The 12,394-nt window shown below is 47.2% G+C and overlaps 1 protein-coding gene across 2 annotated transcripts in view; it reads right to left on the bottom strand.

The window, feature by feature from the left end:
- adcy3a (adenylate cyclase 3a) overlaps nt 1–12,394 on the bottom strand; it is a 32,122-nt gene that overhangs the window by 14,910 nt on the left and 4,818 nt on the right. For both annotated transcript variants that reach the window (XM_088409336.1, XM_088409337.1), the window contains 6 exons: nt 10,312–10,461; nt 7,560–7,690; nt 7,263–7,374; nt 6,557–6,684; nt 5,499–5,657; nt 174–339 (listed from right to left, as the gene is read on the bottom strand). In XM_088409336.1, the coding sequence (XP_088265462.1) occupies nt 174–339; nt 5,499–5,657; nt 6,557–6,684; nt 7,263–7,374; nt 7,560–7,690; nt 10,312–10,461 (846 nt within the window). The remainder of the gene's footprint in view (nt 1–173; nt 340–5,498; nt 5,658–6,556; nt 6,685–7,262; nt 7,375–7,559; nt 7,691–10,311; nt 10,462–12,394) is intronic.

Here is a 12,394-nt window from a genome sequence, read left to right as displayed (position 1 = left end):
GCACCACCGAGCCGCCCGTGAGAGATAGTAGTCTAATCTAAATGTTTTTTTTCCAAACAGCATAAAGAAACAAATATATTGCACAGCATAATTGGAGCAGGGAGGCCCTTTCTAAAAGGGCTGTTCATGAATAAGACTCAAAACTGTGTATAGTATGTGTAGATTTCACTCACTACACTGTTGATGCCGTTTTTTCCCACAGATCCTTTGGAAACAACGACTAGGTATGTCTCGAGTCCTCTCTCCCTCAGGTAGTCACAGCGGTCACCTCCGTTCCCTGGCTCAACTTCAAACTCCCCGTGAAGACACTCCATGGTGGTCTGTGAGATGTGGACACGACTATTCCACAAAAAAAAAAAAAAAAAGGAATTAGGGTGTGGTGATACATGGTGAGAAAAGGGTCAGAGGTCAAACACTTGAATGAGGCTTCTTAAAAGGCCTGCCTTTACAGTCGACAGTTGTACTTATGAATCACTTTGAAAAGTAGAGCATCACTAACTAGGTGGATAATTATTTTTAAAATATGCACAAACTTCTGAATCATACTGTAAGAAGCCACCAGTCAGGTTTTAAGTTATATTTGCTGTCCTGAACTATGACACATCTTACCACACTTGTAGAGAAGTTGGACACACCTAAATGCGTATTACATTTACCAGAATAGAATTTCAAGCATGAAAACTTGACAGAGAAGTATTCCTAGCAAGCATATAATTACCTCCCACTTTAGGGGAATGAAATGTAATTTCATGAGAAATGAATTTACAAGATAAAAAATATATAATAATAAAAACAGAGAAACAAACCATTTAAACCTGTTTGACTGACAAAAAATAACTTTGAAAGCATCCAATATCTAGTGAATGTGTCATGGTTTGTTGGGTTGTGGGTTTATTTTGAGGGGTTCTGTTTCTGTTTACGTTTATAGTTCCGGTTTCTGCCCCTGTCGCGTCTGCCTGCGTTAGTTTTGATTTAGTCCACCTGTCTGTTACCTGCGCCTCGTGTCCTCCAATCTGCTCCCTTTGCCTGTTGTCCCTGCCCAGCTGCCATGTGTTAGTTTGATTAGTTTGTGAATGTATTTAAGCCTAGTGTCTGTTACAGCCCGTGTCGGATCATTGTCTCTGTCACGTCATGTCATATTGTCTCTATCGTATTGTTGTCTCGTAGTCCCGTCTTGCCCCGAGTCCCTCAGCTCCGTGTTTTCCTGCCAGCCTGTCCATAGTGTTTTGCTTTCTGTTTTGCCAGCCTGCCTGCGCCCTTAGTTCGAGTTTTTTGCCGTCCTGTTTTTCTCGCTTTTGTTCCCGTTCGTTTATAAATAAATGGATTTAATCAACCCCCTGTCCCGACGCTCCCCTGCTTTTGGGTCCTCCTCCTCTGCAACCATGCCGGCCTCCTCAACCGCCGTACTCCCCCGTGACAGAATGATCCGACCAACGCAGGACCCAGCGGGAAGCCCGCGGCGGCGGACACGACGCCGCCGCCCCGTCCGCATCCGCTCTCAGCCCGCCGGCCAGCCCCGTTCCCCCAGTGTAAGACCTCTTGTTTTTTCTTCCGTGTTTTTCCCCTCGGAGTCCGCGCCTGTTCCCGCTTCTGATCTGTCCCCCGCGTCCGTCACTTCCGCGTTTCCCTCGTGTTCCTCCGACCTCCCTTACGATACGATTCTGTCCCCGCACGTTTTTTGTAGTTCCGATTTCGCTGATTTGCGTAGTTCACCTTCCGTCCGTCCACCTGATCACTCTTCCTCTCCTGCTCGCGCTCCTCACTACACGTTAGAGTCTAATTTTTCCGACATCGAGGATTGCCCTCCCTTCGTCACGTTTCGTTCCAGTACCGGTCCTGATTTTGTTTACCCGCGTCCCTCTTCCGTCAACACTTTTTATCATATTCCGTATTCGAGCCCGTGCACCTCTGATTATGATTTTGATTCAGATTTTGACTATCAGTCCGGCCAGTCCTTTTACAGTTCGTCCGAAGACTCCGATTCAGAGCCCCTATTTGACCGTGACCTTTTCGTGGGCTCCCGGTTGGCATTTCGTGGCCGCCGGTGGAGGGGCCCGCGAAAAGGCCACCGCCCCAGTGACCACCAGAACCCATCTGTTCAGCCTTCCGATCCGTTCCCTCCTGTCTCTGTGTCCCCCTCTTGCCGCGCCCTGCCTACTTCCTCCTGTCCTGTACCACCCTCTTCTTGCACCCTGTCCCAAGCTCCTGTCGCGTCTGTACCACCGGTCTCTGTTCCCCAAACTTCCTGCCGGCGGGCTGAAGCGGCACCCGCCCCTGTCCCAGCGCCAAGGCGGCTACCCGCCCCTGTCCCAGCGCCAAGGCGGCTACCCGCCCCTGTCCCAGCGCCAAGGCGGCTACCCGTACCTGTCCCAGCGCCAAGGCGGCTACCCGTACCTGTCCCTGCGCCAAGGCGACTACCTGTCCCTGCGCCAAGGCGGCTACCTGTCCCTGCGCCAAGGCGGCTACCTGTCCCTGCGCCAAGGCGGCTACCCGCCCCTGTCCCTGCGCCAAGGCGGCTACCCGCCCCTGTCCCTGCGCCAAGGCGGCAGACCGCCCCTGTCCCAGCGCCAAGGCGGCAGACCGCCCCTGTCCCAGCGAGCCGGCGCCCGGCCTCTGCGAACCCTGCGAGCCGGTCCCCGGTCTCTGCGAACCCTGCGAGCCGGTCCCCGGCCTCTGCGAACCCTGCGAGCCGGTCCCCGGCCTCTGCGAACCCTGCGAGCCGGCGCCCGGCCTCTGTGACCCCTGCGAGCCGGCGCCCGGCCTCTGTGACCCCTGCGAGCCGGCGCCCGGCCTCTGTGACCCCTGCGAGCCGGCGCCCGGCCTCTGTGACCCCTGCGAGCCGGCGCCCGGCCTCTGTGACCCCTGCGAGCCGGCGCCCGGCCTCTGTGACCCCTGCGAGCCGGTCCCCGGCCTCTGTGACCCCTGCGAGCCGGCGCCCGGCCTCTGTGACCCCTGCGAGCCGGCGCCCGGCCTCTGTGACCCCTGCGAGCCGGCGCCCGGCCTCTGTGACCCCTGCGAGCCGGCCCCCGGCCTCTGTGCACCCTGCGAGCCGGACCCCGGCCTCTGTGCACCCTGCGAGCCGGACCCCGGCCTCTGTGCACCCTGCGAGCCGGACCCCGGCCTCTGTGCACCCTGCGAGCCGGACCCCGGCCTCTGTGCACCCTGCGAGCCGGACCCCGGCCTCTGTGCACCCTGCGAGCCGGACCCCGGCCTCTGTGCACCCTGCGAGCCGGACCCCAGGCTCTGTGAACCCTGCCCGTCTGCCTCCCAAGCCAGTCGCCCGTCTGCCTCCCAAGCCAGTCGCCCGTCTGCCTCCCAAGCCAGTCGCCCGTCTGCCTCCCAAGCCAGTCGCCCGTCTGCCTCCCAAGCCAGTCGCCCGTCTGCCTCCCAAGCCAGTCGCCCGTCTGCCTCCCAAGCCAGTCGCCCGTCTGCCTCCCAAGCCAGTCGCCCGTCTGCCTCCCAAGCCAGTCGCCCGTCTGCCTCCAAAGCCAGTCGCCCGTCTGCCTCAGTCATCCCAAGTCAGTCTCCTGGCATCCCCGCCGTTTCTGATTGGCCCCCAGTGGCTGTCTCTGTCCAGCCTGCCGTTCCCAGTGCTGCCAGCCACGGTGCCGCAGCCTCAGCCTGTTGAGCCACCAGCCACGGCGCCTCAGCCTCCTGAGCCGCCAGCCTCTGCGCCGCTGCCTCAGCCTCCTGAGCCACCAGCCACGGCGCCGCAGCCTCAGCCTGTTGAGCCACCAGCCACGGCGCCTCAGCCTCCTGAGCCGCCAGCCTCTGCGCCACTGCCACAGCCTCCTGAGCCGCCAGCCTCGGCGCGGCAGCCGCAGTCGCCTGAGCTGTCAGCCATGCCACCATTGCCGCAGACGACAGAGATGCCAGACGGTTCCCTGTGGTCGCCCCTGTCCCAGGTCAGTCTTGTGCTCTCACTCGTGTCTGTGGTCTGCACCCAGTGGCTGTTCCCTGATGGCACCCCGACGACGCCTCCGCACCTGCCTGACGGCGTCCAGCCGACGCCTCCGCACCTGCCTGACGGCGTCCAGCCGACGCCTCCGCACCTGCCTGACGGCGTCCAGCCGACGCCTCCGCACCGACCTGACGGCGTCCAGCCGACGCCTCCGCACCGGCCTGACGGCGTCCAGCCGACGCCTCCGCACCGGCCTGACGGCGTCCAGCCGACGCCTCCGCACCGGCCTGACGGCGTCCAGCCGACGCCTCCGCACCGGCCTGACGGCGTCCAGCCGACGCCTCCGCACCGGCCTGACGGCGTCCAGCCGACGCCTCCGCTCTGGCCTGACTGCGTCCAGCCGACGCCTCCGCTCTGGCCTGACTGCGTCGAGCCGACGCCTCCGCTCTCGCCTGACGGCGTCCAGCCGACGTCTCCGCTCTCGCCTGACGCCGCCCTGCTGACGTCTCCGCTCTCGCCTGACGCCCCGCCTGCCGATCTTCAGGGGCAACCGGGATACAAGCCTACCTGGGGTGGCTTGCTGTTCGCCATCGGGCGCCCAGGTCGCCCGCCTGACTCGGCCCGCCGGGCACATCTGCTCTGGCGTCCTGGCCGCCCGCCTGATTCGCCTCGCCGGGCGCCTCTTGTCTGGCGTCCGGGCCGCCCACCTGATTCGCCCCGCAGGGCACCTTTCGTCTGGCGACCGGGTCGCCCGCCTGACTCGCTCTGGCGACCGGGTCGTCCTCTGGACTTTCCCCCTCGGGTGCATCCCGTTTGGCACCAGGGGTGCCTTTGGACTGTTTTTGTTTTTCTCCTGTGCCCTCCTCCGGTCCCCCTTCCGCCCACCCTGCCTCGGTTTTGGTTGCTTGTCGGTTTGTTTTGGGACGTCTGGGATCCGTCCCTTGAGAGGGGGGTTCTGTCATGGTTTGTTGGGTTGTGGGTTTATTTTGAGGGGTTCTGTTTCTGTTTACGTTTATAGTTCCGGTTTCTGCCCCTGTCGCGTCTGCCTGCGTTAGTTTTGATTTAGTCCACCTGTCTGTTACCTGCGCCTCGTGTCCTCCAATCTGCTCCCTTTGCCTGTTGTCCCTGCCCAGCTGCCATGTGTTAGTTTGATTAGTTTGTGAATGTATTTAAGCCTAGTGTCTGTTACAGCCCGTGTCGGATCATTGTCTCTGTCACGTCATGTCATATTGTCTCTATCGTATTGTTGTCTCGTAGTCCCGTCTTGCCCCGAGTCCCTCAGCTCCGTGTTTTCCTGCCAGCCTGTCCATAGTGTTTTGCTTTCTGTTTTGCCAGCCTGCCTGCGCCCTTAGTTCGAGTTTTTTGCCGTCCTGTTTTTCTCGCTTTTGTTCCCGTTCGTTTATAAATAAATGGATTTAATCAACCCCCTGTCCCGACGCTCCCCTGCTTTTGGGTCCTCCTCCTCTGCAACCATGCCGGCCTCCTCAACCGCCGTACTCCCCCGTGACAGAATGTTTTTTGATGTGGTGTTTGCACGTACAGTACATAGCTAGAGTAAAAGCGGAACTTGCTAATACACTTTTCAGCGTGTTCTTACCCTGGTATCCCTCCAGCCTCCATCTTGTTGGCAACGGTGACATCAGTGGACCACACGTCGTATTGCCAACGTTTCTGACCAAGTACTCCCCCTAAGACTGTACCACTGTGCACTCCAACTCGCATGTCAACATCTGTTTGGGTTTTCTCACGCACATACCTAGTGTTTGCAGAGACATGAAATTCAATGGTTCAAGGTTAAAAATTGTCATCACAACACAGAATGATAAATCAACATTAAAGAGCCTTTGCCATAGAAATCCAACTTTTGGAGCTTTTAACCATATTACAGTGTTAGTTTATTAGCCTTCATTGGTGCATTTCCAAAAAATTCTTGCTCATTCTGCGCTCTCAGAAATAAAAATGGCTTGCGAGAGGAATGATGATGATAACAGACCTTCGTAGTGCATCTACACCACACCTGTACTGCCCGCACAACAGTAGGTTTTACTGGAGAAAATGTCCAAATGGCAAAAGTTTGTTTGGGAGCACACCTCCAGACAATCAATGTTGTGGTATATAATTCACTCTGAACTGCTGTTATGAGTAGTGGTTTCTCAAGGGGACAGACTTGATAGAGGAACAGGAGTTATTGTGTTTGCTCTATTGACAAGTCTTTTGCTTTGTTGGCAACTCCAGTTCATTTCAATGTCAGTAAAAGTGCTGTTTTTCGCTTCCTCAATCACTTTGCCTGTGACTCCCATTACTAATTGCTACAACGTTAGCTTATTTGTTGTTGTTGTTTCATCGTGGCAGTCAGCTTTAAAACGACGTCATGAAGGGGGCATGGCAGCCACATGGTGAGAGGTAGGATTTCAGTGAACAGGGCGTTTCACTTCCTGATTAGAAATACAACACACACACACACACACACACACACACGCTCACACATACACGCATGAGGAGTGACTCTAATGCACTTTCTTTCACGGCTAGAAAAAAATCTATATTAGTCTGTTGGACTGATCAATTTGAGCATGTGACAGGCCACCATGAATCACATGCGAAAGCAGTGATTGACCTCTGGGAATTTGAACTAAAGCTCTTCTGTATACTCACGAGATGGCCTCAACCATGGCGAGGCCCATCATGATGGAACAGGCAGCATGGTCCTCCCTGTAGTCTGGCAGCCCACAAATACAGTAGTAACAGTCTCCTAGGATCTTGATCCTCAGCTGGTGATATTTCTGACAAGGTGGTTGGGGTTTTAGTCATAGAACAATACAATTTATCTTGCATGATCTTAGCTGAACAATGACTTCAAATTCAAATTCTAAAAACTGGTAATCATTGTTAGGTACCAAAGATTCACATCCTGCGCACATAGACTAACAACCAACTAGACTCACAATCACACTTAAGGGCAATTTACAGTGGCCAATATACATTAAGCATGTTTTTGGAAAGTGGGAGATAACTGGAGTGCACGGAGAAAACCACGGGCACGGAGAGAACATACAAACTCCACACAGGAAGGCCGGAGCCGCAATCGAATCTCTTATCACTGAACTAAGGGGCGGACATGCTGAACACTTCAACATGCCGCCCAATAACCAAAAATTTATGCTAATTTCTTTTTAAGAGGGGAATGCAACTGCTCAGTGTAATAAACCTCACAAGTTGCAGAACCTTTCACTTCTAAGCTTAGCTTTGTTAGAATTTTGACCGATTTTTTTCGCAACAAATCTATTAAACAATATAACCGTTATGTCAAAAACAATGCACATTTATGTGTCAAACTAAAATGATTATTACTGAGACTCACTGCAGCTAGTTTGTCGAACCGAGCAAAAAGTTCATTGAGCAGTTTGACCAGCTCCTGAGCGCTGCATGATGAGGACAACTGGGTGAAGCCCACAATGTCTGCAAACAAAATACTGCACAACGAGAGATTGAGACATTACAGTGCACCATGTTGTATAGTCAACCTACAGTTTGAAAGCAGGCTGGGTCAAATTCAGCAATTCAAAAACGCAAATGATTAAAATGACTTTATAGTATCTAAGCACATCGAATGAAAAGCAGAATCTTAAATTTTAAAGCTTTAAATCTACTACATTACCTGACATTTTCATGTCTATACATGTACATGGTGTTAAACTGTTGCATTTCTTTCTGGCTGGGCTCCTTCTTCATGTCCTGCAGCATCTCATCAGCGATGTGTTTGGGAAGGATAGATAGCAGCAGGCGTTCCTACAGAAAAACAAACTAGCTTTTAACGCTCCTTTAGAGCCAAAAACAGCAAATATACCATCAATAATGATTGGAATAAATGGAGCCGGTAGCCTTTCAAAATATTTTGAAAAATGATGGATAAATTAATTAACATCTGTAATTACTGTAATTATTTTAACCTTTTTTAACCGTCACTTAAGATTTCTGAGAAAATCTACTTTCACATGCTCGTCTATATTCACGTCTTTCTTCTGCTCCCGAACTTGCCCTCCCTCCCGCAACAGTATTCTATCAGGTTATGCCAAACACGATGACAACCAATTAGTGTTCAATTGAAGGTGTGATTGAGCTTTGTTCCCCGACCCCCAGAGACTCAGTACTATGACGCATAAAAACAAATTCAGTCATCATACAGAAATCATAAAGTTATGCTTTCACTATGACTATAAATAATAATCACAAACGATAAACATTGGTGAGTAATTTAAGCGAATCCAAGCTGAAAGCCCAATTTTGCTGTGGTCCATAAGATTCAACCTAATTACATAGTGAATGGTGACACCAGTTCTGTAAATCTCCTTGCACACCTCATGACTTATCTTTCAGGTGTTAATGCAAAAATCAAAATAACTACAATGCACACGCACAATTGAAGAACGGGAGTGGAGAGAGAGTCATTAAGGGTTATGTGGGGGCGCTTTGAATACAAATCAAAATTTCACAGTGTGGCAGCTATGAAACAATTAACTGATCAGATGCCTTTGCGATGACATACTGTATATATCATCTGAGGAGGCTAATTGTCATGGTAACAGACAGCACAACATACTCGACTTGATTGGTCGGCGGTCCTCATCTGCCAGCAGTCTCAGAATCCCATTGTGAGGATGACATACTGTAATTAGGTCTGATATGTGTTGTTAGAACTACATCCATCTTATATGGATGGCCCCAAAAAATCTTATGCCATATTATTCTGACAGATAATGTTGAGGATGTTCGGCAGCAAGCGCATTTTTAGTGAAACACTAGAATAATCAACCTCAGTAATCCTGAGTTTGTTAGATCTTTTTTTCTCCTTTTTCTGTTTGCAATCAGTCAGAGCAAAATCCCACAAACAATGCTAAACTTTCAGCCTTGCCAATCAAGTCAAGAGATGACAGCTGAAGTGTCAACATCTTGTTAACAATGCTTTATTTCCTACAAGTGACAACATCTTGAAAAAAAAGTTAGAAATACCTTTTGAACAGGGGTGGGAATCTTTGACTCTTTGATTTGATTACATTCAGAATCAATGTCTTGATTCATATTGATTTTCGATTCAAAACGATTTGATTCAAAAATGATTTCTGCTTCAATCTGCAAGGAATCATCATACTACTTCAGTCTGCTTTGCAAAACAGAATAACAAAGTGAGAGTCTTTTTTTTTTTTTTTTTTACATTTATTACGTTTTTATTTGCAAAGAGTATGCATTTTTCCACAAAAAAGCATGTGGACAATGGCTAATTTTAAAGCTAGCTATAAATTGTATAACTTTTATAGTATAAAATAAAATGAAATGAAAAAAGGTAGAACAAGATAAGTCATTTCACTCAAAATTGCAGCACCAAAATATTATGTGAAAAATTGTTGCCCAAATGAAAAATACTAATATTTCTCAGTACATCGATGACAAACAAGATATGAAAATACACTTTTTCAAGTGAGCAGCTTGGGTGTATGGGAAAAACATGAATCATGAGTTGTTCATCTCTTTTTTTCATTTATCAGTCACAAGTGCATTATAGACAGTATTTTCATTCATTTACATGTATCTGAGTAATATGTGATTGTGAATTAATTTGGAGTTTGCATACAGTTTTTTCCAATTTTAGCTTGTTTTGTTTGATTTGATTTTATTTTGTGGTCATGCTGAAGTTCTGTTCATCATGACCATTTGTTTTCTGTTCTGTATGAATATTTGCTCTTGGTTAGCGCATTTAATTCATGTCAGTGCACGAGATAAAAGTGCATTAGGATAGTCGAGTTTGAGGAGGGAAGCAGAAGAAGATATGATTGACTGATGCTATTCCTGTCATTGTTGATCTATTTAGTTGGAAGGAAATATGTATTTATCACGGCTTCAATGTCATTGGGACTCGCGATAGGGAAAGGCCACTTTCAATGCTTAGACAATCACGCGGATCTGTGATGGTCAAACTCCGTTCGTTAGTAGTAGAGTTGCATTTATATTAGCGGCTGTGTGGCTTTTGTGCGTCACACGAGTTTGCAAAACGTGACAAGATTGCTTTCGCTGAGGATGATGCGGTTGAATTAATTTTTTCCATTGTTTGTTTTTGTGCATCCTGCTGCACGGACTTTATTTTTTTTCTCTTGACTCCAGTACGGGCTCCGTGGTGACGTCACGGCACAGCACGCCTACGACGTGGTAAGGGAGCCGACAGGAAGCGGATCAATATTTTTACATGTTTAATATCGATTTGGGCCCATTTTAAATCAATTTAAATCATAGTAAATGAGAATCATGATTGTGATGTTAATTGATTTTTTGGTAGGCTCCTACTTTTGAATGTTCAATATTTACAGTAAATGTAGTTGTATTTAAACACAGACATACTGTATTGTTTGATCTCTGACCTGTTGTTGGCTTTGCTCCTCCAGGTTGAGTTTGACTTCGAGGGATTGTCGTGCCTCAAGAAAAGCTTTTCTGTGCTTCCGATCTGCCATGTAATATGACATGACCCCCACGGTAATAGCACACACATAGATCACAATGTTGGCCAAGAGCTGAGAAAAAAAACAAGTAAGTACAGGTAATGAATTATTTCTGACTTTGAAGCACATACCCAAGGTCATATGATGCTATCGTAAGTAAATCCCTGCTTTTGCAACGTATAACTGTGCATTATGGCAAAAGTCACTGTAATTGACTTTGTGATTGCCACTAGTCATATACAAAACGATTCAGCTCGTGATGTTCTGTATCTTAGCAAGAATTAAACACACTAGGTGCTTTTTGGAAACATACTTGCCTAAGGGTTGGAAAAATCTTTAAACACAGCGACCAAACTGCAAAATTAGCAACACTGATTATTTTTGGGAATAGACAACACTCTGCCTGAAGCCACGTTGTCATGCAAGCAAAACACGTTGGGGGCAGCTCTTTTAATGACGGAAATAGATGGGGGGAGGGGAATCAATTAAAAAAAAACACCTTGTCAAATTAATTTTATAATAAAATCGATTAGTCGCCCTCTGCATTGCTATCCATCAGTACAATAAATGTTCATAATGACATTTAAAATACACATTTACTCTTGTGAGAAACTAGACATCGGAAGGTAAAGCAGTTACTCCTAAAAGTTTGTCAAATATACCCGAACACAGCACTGGTGGCTTTGATGATCTGATTTTAAAATAAGAGGATACGAGAGATTGATGCCATGTATTAGTGAAATCATTAGGCCTTCAGCAGTGCCAGTGAAAGAGCAATAAACAATCCAGGGATGTCAATGCTCAGCGAGGACATGACTTTGATGGACATAACAGAACTGCTGTATCAGGGTCATGAGCAGCATTTTCGAAAAATACAAACAAAAATAATAGTAGAGTAAAATTGGATTCCAGTCTTCATTCAAACTTTCCTATGTCTCCAGATACGTCTTGAGAATTTAATGGAGTAAAAACACTGAAACACAAATGCATGTTAACAAAAAAATGTTCTTTGTTAAACTCTTCCTGTCTGTATATTACAAAAGATGACAGGTGAGATATTTTGACATTTAAGATCAGTTATCAAAGAAAGCAACAGATTTAAATATAAAATGGCTCCATACATAAATATTTTTTGGCAGTAACTTAGCTCATGTTGTTTATCTGTCTCTATAAAGACAAAGTCATCATTGAATTGTTTTTGGTAAGTTACTTTTTGTACTAAATCTAAACAAATACTTAAGGAAAAATATTGTAAAACAGACAAAAATATCTGCCTGTCATACAAACTTATTTTTAAGATTTAAATTTGAAGTACCCCCTAGGGGTCATTTGATTCAGTATGCAATACCGCATTTTCCACACTATAAGGCACCCAGGATTATAAGGTGCACCTTCAATGAATAGCTTACTTTTTTTTCATCTGTAAGGTACACCGCATTATAAGGCAAGTAGAATAGAAGCTACAGCAGTGGATGGTGTTGCAGTGGAGCTGCACTAAATGGGATGTCAAGAAAGCAATCATAAAAGTCAGTCAAAGACATTATGATTAAGACAATCAGAAATTATCAATAATGGTGATTTGTGGAAAGTACTATCTGAAGAACGGAAAAAATACCTCCTTTACATTAAAAGATGTTTAGATCAATGCCAATGTAATTAAACTAATAAAATTATGATTCAATTAAACATTAAACCTACCTTTTTATTACTACCAAAAACTTTACAGTAAAATGTTCTGTTGAATAAAAAAGTTTTTTTTTTTCTATAAAATCGTGCTTTCTTTTACAAAATCTCACAGTTTTTGCACCTTGTCCCCATATAAACTGCTTGAAAATTGGAGCATTTATAGCATATAAAATTTTCAAACAGGGTGCTATAAAATTTTAATTGTAAGAAATATATTTATTGTTTAAATGCTGAAATAAAAACTGAAAAATTTACATGGCGATTAAATTCTTCTATTTTTTGGCCCCCCAAAATGAAATTCCATGGTTTATGCACTGTA

Source organism: Hippichthys cyanospilos, chromosome 3 (genome assembly GCF_059441005.1).
Source record: "Hippichthys cyanospilos isolate Australia breed blue-spotted pipefish chromosome 3, RoL_Hcya_1.0, whole genome shotgun sequence".
Classification (NCBI taxonomy): Eukaryota; Metazoa; Chordata; class Actinopteri; order Syngnathiformes; family Syngnathidae; genus Hippichthys; species Hippichthys cyanospilos.
This window is presented reverse-complemented; position numbering and strand designations above follow the sequence as displayed.